Below are 14,766 nucleotides of genomic sequence, written 5' to 3'. Positions count from 1 at the left end.
ATACAGAATCAAATATAGCGGGTATAGTAAGGTAAGTAACTACACAGTATGTGACGAGGGCTAGCGGGCCTCACAGTCAGGGCATTATTGCCGAGGCGGAAGTCGAATGTCAACTGAGGTAGAGCCGCACGGGTGCATACCTCGAGTGCACGGATGCACAACAGCATAACAGCGTAATGCCAAGGCGAGATTCTTTGGTCTTTTGGCAGTCGCGCTTTCTCAGCTTCGAATGAGGCAGGAAACTTGATTAGTTACACCTCGATTCAATCACTCGTCACAATCCAAGGGTCAATCCACTCATTTGTTTGTCAAGAGTCAGATCAGATACGCGCACATCGGGAGTCTATCTACAGCCTTCCATAATCTACTCGGTATTTCCTGTAGTGCAATCGACGACCATACCAACTGTGATCAAACGTACACGTCATTCTTGCAGCAAAAAGTGCTCGCGCCTGGGCATTAATCACCCATCTATACCACTTCTATACACGTTTCCAGAAGGCCCAACGGAGAATGGCTCTCCAACCGACCCCAGACCAAAAGATCGACCGACAAACGACGACTCCCTTCCTCCTGCGCCTCTACTACCGCTCCAACGCCTTCCACTCGCCCTCGGAGTTCACAACCGTACCGCCGCCTTCGTCTCTACAACAACAAAGTCTCCAGATCTACACGTGGCCGACATGCACCTTAGCAGAGCTCACAGGACTGCTCTCTAGCGCTCTGCCGCATCTCTTGCCCTCGCCAGCCGTGGGCACAAGAATAGGGTACCGACTGGTGTTTCCAGACACGCGCAGTGTACCTGCGTCAGGAGGGGGCGATGGACCGGGGCGATGGCTGAGTAAAGATCTGGGAAGTGTAGTCATCGGCGCCGATGTCGTCGGGAGAGGAGGAAACGGATACGACGACGACGACGACGACGACGATATGACCAATGGCCACGACGACGTCTCAGACCCTGCCGGCCTGGGGAAGCTAGGTGGAGACGCGGCGAAGACTCTTGCGGAAGCGCGATTCGTTATTGGCGACTATATTTCTTGCGCGATCCTGCCGCCGCTGTCGGATTGTTCTGTGGCGCCTTTGCCGCCTGCGGATAGGGGCTACGGTGGTCCAGGTGGCAGAGGAGGTGGGGGCCGAGACAACTACGGACGCGGTGGCGGCGGTGGAGGAGGAGGCAGACTAGAGAATGGATACAGAGGCGGCGGCCGACGAGGCGGTGGTGGTGGCGGCGTAGGCTACAATGGCGACCGGGGCGACCGAGGTGACCGAGACCGAGGATTCGGTGCTAACGTGCCCAACGGAGAATGGAGAAGAGGCGAAAGAATCCCCGAGGGACCCAGTGCCGGCGGATTCGGTGGGAGATCATCAAGGGGACGATCCGGCGGTGGCGGAGGTGGACGTCCATACTGAGACGGATGACTTTCTCGAAAACATCATCTGTGCACCAGAAAGTCGCCTTTTGCTTATCATGATGGCCGCCGACAGCAATCACACTGCAGAAGGATAATCAATTCACCCAGAGTGGGGCGATCCGACCCACCAGCCGTCGACTTCTATTACTACTTCTCTCTTATTATCCTGACGAGCAACGACGAGTCGGAATGTGGACAACTACGAGCCATGCAACGAAACCCCGATGCAGGTCATGGATGCTTGTCCAAGCACTCGACTGCGCTTCATCGCCCTCAACCCCCTCTATCTCGGTCTAAGCCATTAGCTTTAGCGGACTCGAGAAGAACAGGGAAGAATATGTATCGGTACGACAGGGAAAAGCCCATCCAAGACCCTCTAGCGCCTTGTCCACTTTAACTGGGCAAAGGAAAACATCGAAACTCCGCACGAAGAAAAGTATATTTGTGCATCAGACAAATGGTCGACGAAACCCCAGAAGAAACGAGGTCGGAGACCTTAACCTCTTTACATCCAGTATTTCTGGATTGCTGTGGGTTTTGCATAGTCACAGCTTTGTTGATCAAGTCTCCGCGCTCGAACAGAAGTCGAAGAGAGCAGGAAAGGCCTCATATACCCTAGGGAAAGGAAAAGAGATCTTCTCCTAATCTCGCAATTGAAAGAATATCACATCACGAGGACGGCATATAAGAACCATTCAGTGAACCCATTGATGACTAGATCGTTCGAGTAGAGAGTCCCATGAACAAATCACTTGCAAATAAACCCTTTCCACGGTATATGACACTTGGCTCATGTACCTAACGCCTAGACATGAGAAGTAAGGTAGAGCAGGACCAGGTCTTGTCACTTGTTCCCACTCCGCCTGTCTACAGTACCTTAGGTACTGTAGCTTATCAAATCTTGATCTAGACGAATTAAAAATGACTCGCATTACATTGACCTCGGATCGAGACCTCTTCCTCCTCTCTCTGCTGCTTCTTGAAGAAGAAGAAGAAGAAGAAGAAGAAGATGAAGAAGAAGAAGAAGAAGAAGAAGGAAAAAGCACGCTTCTATCTACACCAGTACATCATTTCACTGCTCTTTCCTTCAGTGATATATCTTTAGTCCGATGATGTGATGTCTTACTTCCTTCTCATGTAGCCATTTCATGTATTTCTGGCACTTCGATCTGAATTTTGTGTCTCAGTAGTTTATTTGATGGTAGGCCCTGGTCGTTCACGCTAGATGGTGGCACAGAATAGTGATTTACCCAAGAACAAGAGGCAGAGAAGTACGAGAGACGAAAGGTGTAGCAAACGAAAGGGGTCTTTTGCTCTTCTCTTTCTATGGATTCAGATACACTGACTGACGTTCTGCTTGGTGTCATTCCTTCGTCTCTGTCTCTGTCTCTGTCCCTAGGTATGCATTCAGCATTTCTGAGGTCGCTGTTGACTCACTGGCGCTGCCGCAGAAGCGTCTGCCATGCTCGTTCCGCTTATCGTTGCTGTTGCCGTCGCTGCCGTCGCTGCCGCCGCCGCCGCTGCTGCTGCTGCTCCAGTTGTACCGGCAATGATAGATTCGACGTCACCTGTATCAGGCTTTGCACTTGCATCTGCGCTGACACCAGATGAGGACGAAACAACAACAGTAGCCGTCTCAGCCTGCGTTTTCTTCTCTTCTAGCTCCTTCAGCAACCCTTTACCCAGTTCCTTGAGCATGAACTTCTGGACTTTGCCGCTTGCTGTCTTTGGGTAGTGCGGGGTGTAGAAGATGTGTTTCGGGACTTTTCTTTGAGTTAGTCTCTTTCTTTCTTTCTTTTGGTTTGCTTTCCTGTTGCTTTGGGACAGGACGGAGATGGGAGTTGATAGGAGGGGGGTTTCCTGGAGAGATGTAGGAACCTGCAATAACTCACCGAGGTGCGAACTCAATCTCTCTCGTACCCAATTCTTGATCTCCGTTTCTGATGGTACGTCGTCTACTCGTGGAGTCTCCAGAGTAACCACATCTTCTTGTAAGCCAGTCGTCGTCGCCGTCGTCGTCGCTACTGATGCAGCACAAATAACAGCCCGATCTCTCCACCCCGAGAAAGATCTAGGCACTATAAATGCCGCCACAATCTCCCCGTACTTCTCGTCTGGCAAGCCTACTACACTGACCTCCTGCACGCGCGGGTGGCTGTAGAGTGCGTTTTCGATTTCCAGGGGATGAATATTCTCGCCGCCGCGGATGATCAGGTCTTTAATGCGGCCTGTGATGGAGACGTAGCCGTCTGCGTCCATGACTGCTTCGTCGCCTGTGTGCATCCACATTTTAGGGGATTTGTCGTCGTGGTTGTTGGGTTCTGGAATAAGCACTTCGTTCGTTTTGGCCGTATCGCCCCAGTAGCCTTTCATGACTAGATAGCCACTGACGGCTAGCTCGCCATGTTCGCCAATTTCGCATATCCTGTCTTTGTTGACCGGATCGACGATTTTGGCCTCTACGTGAGGCAGAAGACGACCTACGCTTTCGAGGCGTTTCTGCAATGGATCGTGAGGGGTCGTCATGAGTGAGACGGGTGATGTCTCCGTCATGCCGTAGCAGATGGTCAGGTCTGTCAAGCCCAGGACAGAATGCAAGCTATTCATGAGAGGGGGAGGAATGGAGGAACCTGCGGCTATTCCGGTGCGAAGATGTTTACGCAAGGAGGCTGGGGATGGTAGGGGTTCAAAACTCGATAAAGCTGCAGGAGTAGATTCGCAACCTAATGGAGGTACGGTGTTGTTCTTGGTGGTCGTACTGCCAGCCCCTGGCAGGCTTCCATTTGGTTTCTGGACTTTTGGAGCAGGAGGTGAGGTAGACGAGTGTGACAAAAGCTCGAGTTCGGAAACGAACATTGTAGGTACCCCGTATAGAGCTATACAACACAAAGTATTGTCAGTAGGTCACTCTTCGAATACGTCGCCGGTCGAAGTATCAGACTAAGGCAAGTTCTTACCCGTACACTTGTACTCCTCCACAGCATGAAGGGTGGCACGCGGATCAAAAGCTTCGGTAGGAAAGACGATAGCACTGCCGTGGGTGGCTGCAGCCATGTAACCTAGAATACTTCCAAAGCAACTGGGATTTCAGTCAGCCCATGTCCCAAGGCTTTATGGCACATCTCGCAGACCGAAGCCCTCGTGTAACGGCATGGCCATGCAGATTACAACGACACCGCAAGCAGACAAGAGCAATTACCAGAAAGAACTTCATATGCGCAAGAAAAAGAAAGCTTACTGGAAGAGCGGAGGAGGGCAACATACAACATCCTTCTCAGTCAGTTCCATCCTATCGCCGATACTCCGTCCGTTGTTAAGAATACTCCTGTGCGTCAAACATGCAGCCTTGGGCATACTCGTAGTCCCGCTCGTGAACTGAATGTTGACAACATCATCCTTGTCTAGATTCTGTTCCGGCAGCGCTCTACGTCCGTCACCACCGTTCCACAGAACAGAAGCATAAGACGTCAATGCTTCGAACGTGGCCGTGGTGTTGCGACCTGCGGAGTTGTCTACGAGGATGATCCGTTCAAGAGATGGTACGGCTTCAGACTCGAGTCTGCTGGTAGATGTAGCACTGTGATAGTCGGGGATCAGACTTGCCAACAGAGGCAAATTGCTTCGCGGATCCTTCCAGGGTAGATTCGTCTCTGTACTGATGAACAGATGAGAAGCCGAGAGGTGTGTGAGTGCTGCTGTGACCTGTTGAGCGTTGAATGCTGGGTTCAATGGGACCTTTATTGATCGGATCGGGTCAGGCCGATGCTCGTTTGTGTGACTCGGAGGGACCATAGCAATTTTCGAGGGACTTACCAGGACTGCGCCCAGTTTGAACAGGGCATATGTTGCCTGCTCAAGTGTCTTAGCATGCTTCCGCATATCTATCAATGGATTCCATTGTTTCAATTACTGTTGCGGATTCAACACTGTTTCCCAAGGACACTGCGACTCTGTTGCCTTTCTTAACACCTAGATCGACCAGACCTCTTGCGAGAGCATTGCTTGAAACGTCTAGCAAGTCATATGTCAACGTCGTCTGCTGGTGACGAGAGATGACCCTGTGATCCTTAGTTTCTATAATCTTGAAGCATTCGAAAGAACCCGACTAACGCTGGGCGGTCTCCATATTGAGAGACTATAGATGCAAAATGCTGGGAAATGGTCTGTTCGAGAAGTGGTGGCTGATGAACTCTCAGTATATCAAACTTAGAAAACAACAAGGTACGGTATCCCTAGTAGTACCTGATCAGGACCCTTGAGATGGGCGTGCGTAAGCAAGTGCCTTCTCTGGATACCAACAGTTGGTATTGGTCTACATAGAAAGTGACGATCCAACAAAGCTCTTCCGCGAAGCATCTTTCCATCGATTCATCCAACAAAACTCCACAAGACAACATCCGTACTTGATATGGCTCACGACAAGACATGAGGGGACCTTGAGCATTCAGGTAATGGACGGTCGGTTAGAAGCGGGGGTGCGGGGTATGCTGCATGATGAAGGTCATGAGGTGGTTCGTGGGGCTTCATGGATCACCACAGACATGTCTCTACCCACACACCGGAATGATGCAGGGCTTCGGATAAGGATGAGCATGTTCAACTTGTAGTAAACAAGTAGGGTCGGTCGGCAGCTTTTCAACATTTTTTTCATGTGATTCTGTGAAGAGTTATCGTAAGGCTAAACAATAAACAACGACAGAAAAAACAGCTCCGGCAGCGTGTTGGTCCAGTTCTCTATGTTGTGGCACTGGACCAGATGTACGCCGCCATATTTCTCAATCTGCGCAATTGCTGATCCGTTTATGTATCCTGCCGCGGATGGGGGGAAGCTGTGTCGTGTTGCTCGGCGTCGTAAATTAATGCAAAACAACTCGCCCTCATGGGAGATCGTAAGTCTTTGAACAAGTGTCGTCATTAAAAGTCCTTGAATTGCCAATCGTATTTCTCTTGCATTTCCTTTGTGTAGTCGTCCTTTTTCAAGGGTTCCGGGTCGTAGTCGTCGAAGTTTCGTGCATCTGCAGGGCCACGCAGATGCGGCACGATGGGCCCTTGCGTCTTGCGGTGGTAGAGGTCATCCCAGTTGATGTTCTTGAACCAGGGATGTGCCTTGACTGTACCTGCGCCTCCTCTAACATTTCCAAGTCTTTTTGAAACGTCGACTGTGCAGAGGCCGGCGATAATATCGCGAGCATCGGGAGACATGGCAGAAGGGTATCGAATCTTGCCTTCGACAATTCTATCGACCGAGTCAGTGGACGTCGATAGTCAACGTTCGGGCCGCGAGGGCTTGCTTACTGCTCATATATCTTCATGGGGTTTTGATCCCAGAACGGAGGTTGCCCAACAAGAAATTCGTAAATGAGAATTCCAAATGCCCACCAATCGACGGCAACACCGTGACCTATGTAAGAAGTCAGCAGGATGATAATGATACAACAAGTTACTTGCATCTGTTGATTTCTGTGACGTACCAGTGTTCCTGATGACCTCAGGCGCGAGATATTCCGGTGTACCGCATAGAGTGTATGTTTCTCCTGGAACAGATATCAGTCATAAATGCTTAGTAGCAAGGGAGATGGGCGAAGCCTACTGTTTCCGACCTTCTTTGCAAAACCAAAGTCGACTAGTTTCAGGTGTCCATCTGCATCGATCAAGATGTTCTCAGGCTTCATATCGCGATAAGCAACACCCTCCTGTTCGTGCAGAAACTCGAGTATCAGAACAATCTCGGCAGCATAAAACTGCGAGGTTGGCTCATTGAAGCGCCGGGCTCGTCGAAGATAGCTGAACACTTCGCCGCCGGGGCAGTAATCCAGCTTTGCCCATGAACTGTCAGCATGGGCGTAATGGGAGACTGGGAGAAGTCAAGATGTTCGGCCTCACCAGCATGTACAGGCAATCCTGATCTTGGAAACTCGCTATCAATGTCGTGATGAAAGGGTGGCCTGCGACAGCTGCAAGGACGTTGCGCTCGTTACGCACATGTTCGACCTGCTTCAGCCGGATCACTGCACAAGCACGTCAGCCTGCTTGCTCTCATAACTCGTAATATATTTTGCAAACAGATCTCTACCGTACCATCGGTCTTTCGTAATATTTTCAGAGCAAAGACTTTGTCTTCATCCCCTTGCTTCGGGCTCGCTAGTTTGGTCAACCAGACGCGGGCAAATGTACCTGAACGCCGGCAAAGTCAGCTCGGTCTGGTTCATGGTTTTCTTCTTCTGCTTGATGCATCTTGTGGGGTAACGCATTCCGTCATCCATCATGCGCCATATCATTGCAGACGCACCTGTGCCTAGTGTCTTGAGCAGGTCAAAATCGTCCCTGCGCAAGATCTTGGAGCTATGTCCGACTGGCTTCTTGCTGGGATCAACGCATATTTGATCCCACTCCAGCGTCGTCTTCTCTGCCTCCCACGCGGCAAGTCTGTTCTTCTCCTCGTCTCGCGCTCGAATCTGATCCTTTGATTCCTTACGTCTGGGCTTGACACCACCTTTGTCGTGATTACCGTGACTCGAGGTAAGGTGCAATTTGGGAAGTACGTGATGCATTGTCGATTATTGTCGTCGTCGTTATTGCCGCCGCTGCAGCTGCTGCGCGCGAGCAGTAGATGACAATACTATGTCGGCTAGACGCGAGTGACCGCAGTATTGGCGTGAGAAACGCGCGTGCGGTAAACGCGCGACTCGTTTGCAGTATACGAATGCGCCGGATATGGTGGAATTATATATTCGATCTCGGTCGCGAAATGAAGCAGTCCTCGGAGAATCCAAGAAGTGGTTGGGCGGGACCGGATAGCACGAAAGAAGTTCAAAAGCAACTCTGGACGAGGGGGGAGTGTGACGGATACCTCAGGCTTTCGGCGGGGTAGAGTTTGGAAGGATTTAGTTCGACATGGTCAGCGGTTTTGACTACTGCTTTACTATGACTTGTTTGACTACAGTGTCGCCGAAGCTGAAGCTGCTATAAGTAAAGTACAGTACTGCTGCTGCTGCTGCTGCTGCTGCTGCTGTCAACTGCAAGTGTCTAGTGGGAGTTGCAAAGCCGGACACCGGGGCGTTATTGAAACGACTTTTGTACTGCCGCGCCAGAACATCAAGGGTAAAGTAGGTACCTCACTTCACACTTTTCTAGGGTACAAAGTAGGGTAAGGTAAGGTAAGCAGTAAACGAATCCACGCGCAACAAATCTTTAGTGTGGGCGGCGATGATGATGCGGGAAGCGTGTTGGTGGGGATCTGGCATTTGGGTTGGCACGTTGGAAATGGCTGAGGCTGACATCATTGGCTTTTAGTCCCATCGATGCGTCGTCGGCGTCAAGTGCGCCTTTTCAATGGCTGGCCTATCCCGCCGAACATGCCGGTTTCTGTCGATTTTTTTGTCAATTAATTATCCACCGTTGTCCCGGTTGTTGTTGGTATCCACCTAGAAAGACCCGGAGAGGTTGGCGTGGGACAGATCCCCCGTGGTTTCGGCGAAAGAAGAATTCATGAGCAAACATATAGCACCTCGAGTTACCGATAATGATGTCTGTTCGAGTGAACATCAGGATATGAACGTTATACAGCTACGGAAACGAAAAGAAAAGGGGAAACAAGAAAACCAATCAGTCACCCGCAGAAAAACCCCCACCCTTCAGTGTAAGCACCTGAAATCGAACTTTGCCATTGTCAAAGTCTTTGTTGATGTCATGACAATTGTAAAACGAACCTGTCGCTAAAGAAAAAACATTTGACCCAATCATTGCCTGCACCCTGCCCATATCCCAGAATGAACTACCGTATCCGGATAGTCCTCATCTTCGAATAGCTTTTTACTCAGACAACTCCCAGCAGTCCACTGTTGACGTCCGTTTCTGGGCCCGTGTCCGCGTCTACCTTGGAGCACTCGGCAGCCAGAGCGCGGGTTCCGTTTTTGTTTAGAAAAGTCCAAAGGCAGCGGATGTAAAAAGAAAACAAATAAACGTCGTGAATGGAGAAGTGTATGCAGAGGTCTGCGAAGCCCTGCATGGCTGCAGGTGACTCGGTTCGTACCTTAGTCTGCTCTCGCCTTGTGATGTCCAGCATAATTTAACACAAAGGATCATCTTCTCTTTCTTTTGTTGTGCCGGAAGAGCGCAGGCAACCGTACAAATCCTCAAAGCAAAATGAGATAATTGCTCGGCGCAATACCCGTGTCGCCGTTCTCCTTCTTTGCTTGCCACCACCTTCCGCTGACGTCGCTGACTTCGAGGATCTCATGTTTGGAGAAGGATATCTCATTTGCATCGTCTGGATTCGCTTCGTAGCTGTATATCGCCTTTGCTCTGTACGGGTATTCGGTAGGCACTGCGGTCGACTCCGGTCTCTCCATGGCAGCGTGGTGGGAGGCCAGATTGCTGCTTTGCTGTTGGTTGTTTGCGAATCGATCGCTGTCGCGTCTGGCGTCCATGGCACCCAAGTTTCCACCTGGATATCCAGTGACTGGCGAAGAAGTCTCGAAGCCGCTGAGCTGGGCAGACGTGTACATCTGCGGCTGTTGTGAAATCGATGTCTCCGGTCTGTAGGTTGATGGTGCGGGTTGGCGAGAAGAGCGAGACGTCATGCGCCCGTCCTTGTGAAGAGCAAACGAGTCGATGGCGTGTCTCGGAGCGGCGGTGGGTTGCGAGCCGTAATAAAAGATCCAGACAATCTATCGTTTGATCAGATGGAACACTTGCGAGACATTATTCCCGACGGACATACCGCAACCATAGATAGCAAGATGAAGCCTGCTGCTGCTGCTTCGTGAGCGCCGTCGGAAGAGTATACCAGAGAATTGACGGAAGATGTTGTGAAGACAAGTCCAGCCGCTAGAAATCCAACAATCTGCGACGAGTGAGCCAGGTGTTTATCCATCTATCTTCCAATATGGCAAGACTTACGGCAACATGGTAAGTCAAGATGGAGTCGGAAGCCACCGTAATCGAGACGCCTAGAATGCAGAAAAACATATAGGCAACGGCCCACCATGAGTAGTTGGGATAAGAGGAATGAAGTTGTGCGATAATGGAGCTGACAAAGGCTATGACCCATGCGATCTTGATAGTGTGTTAGTGGCACATCTCAGGCGACGAGAACAAAGCTAAAAAGGCAACACGTACAATGGCAATAGACACAGTCGCAAGCGCAAAGGGGTCGCCGGCAATGTTTCCCATGTTGAAGCGCTTGCGGCTTCCGTAAACCTCACGGCGGTGGGCTTCCATTTTGTGAAGAGAAGGAGAGGTCACCGAGCTGTATGGCGGCATGAATTACGACTCGTAGATCGATGGGAGTGGATGGCAAAGGATGATGTGCTAAATGAGTGAAGGCGTTGAGGCAGCCTGGTCCGGTGTGTGTAGTCGACGGGAGATTGTGATGCGTGGATGAGTGGTAGACAATCACACGCGTACTGGTCGAGCGACAATGAGAACGAGCGAATTTGATTTGATGTGTCCCGAGGCAAGAACGGTAGGCAGAGTGTAGTGGGTTGTTCAAAGGATGCAAAATAATTGGCAGAACAACGACCAGAGTCCTTCTGCAACGCTGTACAGCAGAGACAGAGGTACGAGTACGAGTACGGGGGAGGCGTTTAAGGGTACAGCGGCTCGAGGTACGCGCGCGCTCTTCTCACCTGAGGAAAATCTAAGGGGGATAAAGAAAGAGGTAAAGAACAAAAGCAGGGACTGGCAACGGTCGGTTGTAAAACGAGGGACTTGAAGTGAATGGAAGGTCTCTTCGCACAGCGAGGACTATAAAGATGGTCGCAAACGATCAATATGCGTAAGAAATAAAGCCTTCACACAAGGCGGAGCGGCAGGAAGACAAGAGGCATGTCGAATGCAGATGGAGATGTTGCACCAACAGCGCATCGGTGTTTCAAGTCATTCAAGCGTCTTTGTAGGGTTATAATTGTACGCGGGCTTTCGCCAAATTCCCCAAGTAAAAGTCGAACCCCAACATTTTTCACTTATTGCGCTTACGACGATCCGGAAGCGTAGAGCTGTGACTGGCGACTAAACATGTCCATGCAAGATGTTTTGACGACAATCGATCTTCAGAGTCCGAAAGACTGATACAATCCGGTGTTCTACTCGAGGTCCAGAACCCTTTCCCCACTACCTACACGTAGAAGCAAAACTTGTCCAATTGTAAAGTTCATCAAATACGTGCAAGAGCTAGCACGTCCTTGTAAAGTGTACTATAGCACACAGCTACTAGATCGAAGATCGAAACAGGCACCTGGACTTTTCGACAATGTATTTAACCACCTGCCCAGTTATACTCTACCATTTGTTTTCACCAATAGCATGGCTAACAAATAGCATGTCGAAAGCGTTCGCATGTCATTATGAATGTGTAAGGGTACTTCATTGCATACCAGTCCTCAGTGCCAGGCGGAAAGTAGCTCTCACAACTGTGGTGGAAATGGCGCCGCTTCTAGGACGTTCTCTGCACGGCTGTGCGAGCTGGAATCCAGTAGGGGCTGTGTCGAGACCCCATCAAGCAACCTCTGTACAACAGCATGGGAGAGGTCCTAGAGCACAACCTCCTCGAGCACAACCTCCTCGAGCACAACCTCCTCGACGTATTAGTCCCTGGCCTCTGCCTGTTGAATCAGCCGTCTTCTAGCGTTTCATCACGCAGACGGGTCTGAAGAAGATTCCTCTTCTACCTTGGTCATCGCACATACGGTAAATGTACCATACCGTGCAGTACAGTAGAAAGTTCAGATGCTCCAATCGCTGCTCTGAGGTAGGCCATGTTCGGGACGTCTTATCCTGCATGCTGGTTTTGTCTGGTCCAAAAGGGGTAGAAATTAAAGGCACATCTTCCCATCTCTCAGGAAGGCAAGAAGATGGTCAGTCGGGCTGGATGGTCTTTATTCAGGTGATGAGATTCTCATAGCACAAATAAAGTGTCTCGGGAGTGTGTGACCCTGGACTTGCCTTCATGAATGACTCGTGGCCCAGACAGGAAGCTTGGCACCCACAGCACAGCGCCACAGCGGCGGACCAACACTCTATTTCCGGGCCGGATGGGTACGAGGGTCTGCACGCGCCATATTTCGCAATCACTCAAGGATTCAATATGCCCGCCTTGACATACGACATCCATATCCTCGAAGGACTGTCCCCCGTACGACATATACTGTCGCCCAGTCTCGGCTGCCCACCCTTGGTCTTGACTCGTTCCTCGAAAGTTACATAGCACTCAAGGTCACAGCGCATCAGGAAACACCGGCTTACGGATTATGAGCCTGTAAGCTCACCCGATAGATAACTCGCAACATGGCAGGATACTCTGCTATCCCTTCCGCCGCGAGTGATCAAGGCTCGCGCCCTACCAGTACAGCATCCTCGAACAGGCGTCCTAGGAAAGGAAAAGATGGCGGCTATGTTGGCACGGCCAGCTTCGCCAGCAGTGTCATAAACCTCGTCAACACAATCGTTGGGGCTGGCGTGCTGGCAATGCCCAGTGCTTTATCTAATATGGGAGTCACTCTTGGTGTTCTCGTCATAGTCTGGTCGGGACTTACATCTGGATTCGGACTCTATCTGCAAACTCGTTGTGCCAAATATCTCGACCGCGGCTCTGCCAGTTTCTTCGCTCTCAGCCAGATCACGTACCCGAATGCCGCTGTTTTCTTCGATGCCGCCATCGCGATTAAATGCTTTGGTGTTGGCATCAGCTACCTCATCATCATTGGAGACCTCATGCCTGGAGTTGTGCGAGGGTTCACCGACTCGCCGCCTGCCGAGTACCTCGTCGACCGTCACTTCTGGGTCACTGTTTTCATGTTCGTATTGGCCAGTAGTGTCGCGTGCCTTTCCTCTTGTACTAATGATTTTGTTCAGGCTCGTCGTCATTCCATTGTCTTTTCTCCGGAGACTCGACTCTTTGAAATATACAAGTGTAATTGCACTCATTTCCATTGGTTACCTTGTCGTTTTAGTTGTCTACCATTTTGCCAAAGGCGATACTCTCGCCGAAAGAGGCGCAGTTCATCTTGTCCAGTGGAAGGGTATAGTCCCCACGCTTGCAAGCTTTCCTGTTATCGTCTTTGCTTATACTTGCCATCAGAATGTGAGTTTGCTCCAACACATCTACCTTGCCATCTTCATTGTATACTAACCTTGACAGATGTTCTCCATCTTGAATGAGATCAGCGATAACTCCCACTTCCAGACCACATCGGTCGTCATGACCAGCATAGGATCAGCCGGATCTATCTACTTGCTTGTTGCCATTACTGGCTATCTTTCATTTGGAGATCACGTCGCTGGCAACATCGTCGCTCAGTGTAAGTTGTACTTGCCATTTTGTCTAGGAAATGTCGCTGATTTGTCCATTAGACATCCCTTCTGTTGCTTCAACCATTGGCAAAGCAGCAATCGTTGTGCTCGTCATGTTCTCCTATCCTCTCCAGGTCCACCCGTGTCGCGCCTCGGTCGACGCTGTTCTCAAGTGGAGACCATCTTCGTCCAGGAGATCCAATCAGAACAATGCATCTGGATCTCCTTCACGTGCCTCACTTCTCTCGCAGTCACCAGCGACTCAAGCTACCAGGGGTGAGATGGGCGAAACTCGTTTCGCTGCCATTACCACCGCAATTATCATTCTGAGCTACATCGTTGCCATGACCGTCTCCTCCTTGGAGATGGTTCTTGCATATGTTGGCAGCACGGGTAGCACTGCCATCAGCTTTATTCTACCGGGCTTGTTCTACTACAAGATATCTTCTCCACACTCGCCCCATCACCAGCGATTGCTGAAGGGAGACGACGACGAAGAGGAATATGTCTCCGACGAGGAAGGAGAGGAGAGCTGGACAGGACCCCAGGCACGCAGAACGCTTGTACGGAGACTCAGTCTGGCATTGGCCATCTACGGAGTGCTTGTCATGGTGGTATGCTTGATCACGAATACTTTCTTTATTGCTGCGCATTAAATAGATAGATTTTGTTTCTTTCAAAAAAAAAAAAGGGATTCCGTTTGTTCTTCTTTCCCTACACAATAAGGCTCCGCTCGTTCTCTTTCTTTTCCCATCTACAATCGTATTCTGCATACCTACAAGCCTTGATCGGTGGAGAAACGAATAGCGGGCATGCATAGCGGTGGTGCATTGCATGCATGTGACATCATGGCTGACCTCGGCCCAGAGGCCCTCGAACAATCCGGGGTAAGGGTCCGAAATGACAACCATGATGGCATAATAAAGACAACCTTATATCTTCGTGCATACCTCTCCAAGTACTGCAAGTAACTCGTAGACGACTCTGTACTTGCCCAGTACCCTGGTCAAAGCAACGCCATCGCCTCCATCCGTTCACGTAGCTTCTCCGCAATACGTACCTG

At 50.4% G+C, this 14,766-nt stretch overlaps 5 protein-coding genes across 6 annotated transcripts; 2 read left to right on the top strand and 3 right to left on the bottom strand.

Annotated features, from left to right (window-relative positions):
- Positions 1–513: 513 nt before the first annotated feature.
- Positions 514–1,410, top strand: AAFC00_000198 (uncharacterized protein; the record flags this gene model as incomplete). The annotated part of the gene is made up of 1 exon (XM_069341276.1): positions 514–1,410. The coding sequence occupies one exon, from the start codon at positions 514–516 to the stop codon at positions 1,408–1,410; it is 897 nt and encodes a 298-aa protein (XP_069196410.1).
- A 1,409-nt stretch (positions 1,411–2,819) lies between these two features.
- On the bottom strand, positions 2,820–5,768 carry AAFC00_000197 (uncharacterized protein; the record flags this gene model as incomplete). Its single annotated transcript, XM_069341264.1, has 8 exons — positions 2,820–3,175; positions 3,305–4,288; positions 4,370–4,491; positions 4,651–5,147; positions 5,226–5,261; positions 5,323–5,470; positions 5,523–5,593; positions 5,655–5,768. 8 exons carry the CDS (start codon positions 5,766–5,768, stop codon positions 2,820–2,822), a joined length of 2,328 nt encoding a protein of 775 aa, XP_069196409.1.
- Positions 5,769–6,326: 558 nt separating this feature from the next.
- Positions 6,327–7,963, bottom strand: AAFC00_000196 (uncharacterized protein; the record flags this gene model as incomplete). The annotated part of the gene is made up of 7 exons (XM_069341253.1): positions 6,327–6,648; positions 6,708–6,813; positions 6,884–6,946; positions 7,003–7,228; positions 7,296–7,420; positions 7,491–7,586; positions 7,702–7,963. 7 exons carry the CDS (start codon positions 7,961–7,963, stop codon positions 6,327–6,329), a joined length of 1,200 nt encoding a protein of 399 aa, XP_069196408.1.
- Positions 7,964–9,547: 1,584 nt separating this feature from the next.
- On the bottom strand, positions 9,548–10,676 carry AAFC00_000195 (uncharacterized protein; the record flags this gene model as incomplete). 2 transcript variants are annotated; one of them, XM_069341244.1, is made up of 4 exons in its annotated part: positions 9,548–10,081; positions 10,135–10,257; positions 10,314–10,469; positions 10,533–10,676. In XM_069341244.1, the coding sequence occupies 4 exons, from the start codon at positions 10,674–10,676 to the stop codon at positions 9,548–9,550; spliced, it is 957 nt and encodes a 318-aa protein (XP_069196406.1). The 2 variants fall into 2 exon arrangements, with proteins under 2 accessions (XP_069196406.1, XP_069196407.1); XM_069347963.1 differs by having other exon boundaries at positions 10,533–10,634.
- Positions 10,677–12,698: 2,022 nt separating this feature from the next.
- AAFC00_000194 (uncharacterized protein) lies at positions 12,699–14,359 on the top strand (the record flags this gene model as incomplete). Its single annotated transcript, XM_069341234.1, has 4 exons — positions 12,699–13,207; positions 13,266–13,494; positions 13,552–13,711; positions 13,764–14,359. 4 exons carry the CDS (start codon positions 12,699–12,701, stop codon positions 14,357–14,359), a joined length of 1,494 nt encoding a protein of 497 aa, XP_069196405.1.
- Positions 14,360–14,766: the final 407 nt, after the last annotated feature.

This window comes from Neodothiora populina, assembly GCF_041146345.1.
Source record: "Neodothiora populina strain CPC 39397 chromosome Unknown canker_contig_1, whole genome shotgun sequence".
Classification (NCBI taxonomy): domain Eukaryota; kingdom Fungi; phylum Ascomycota; class Dothideomycetes; order Dothideales; family Dothioraceae; genus Neodothiora; species Neodothiora populina.
Note: the sequence above shows the minus strand (reverse complement) of the source record. Positions and strands in the feature narration are given on the sequence as shown.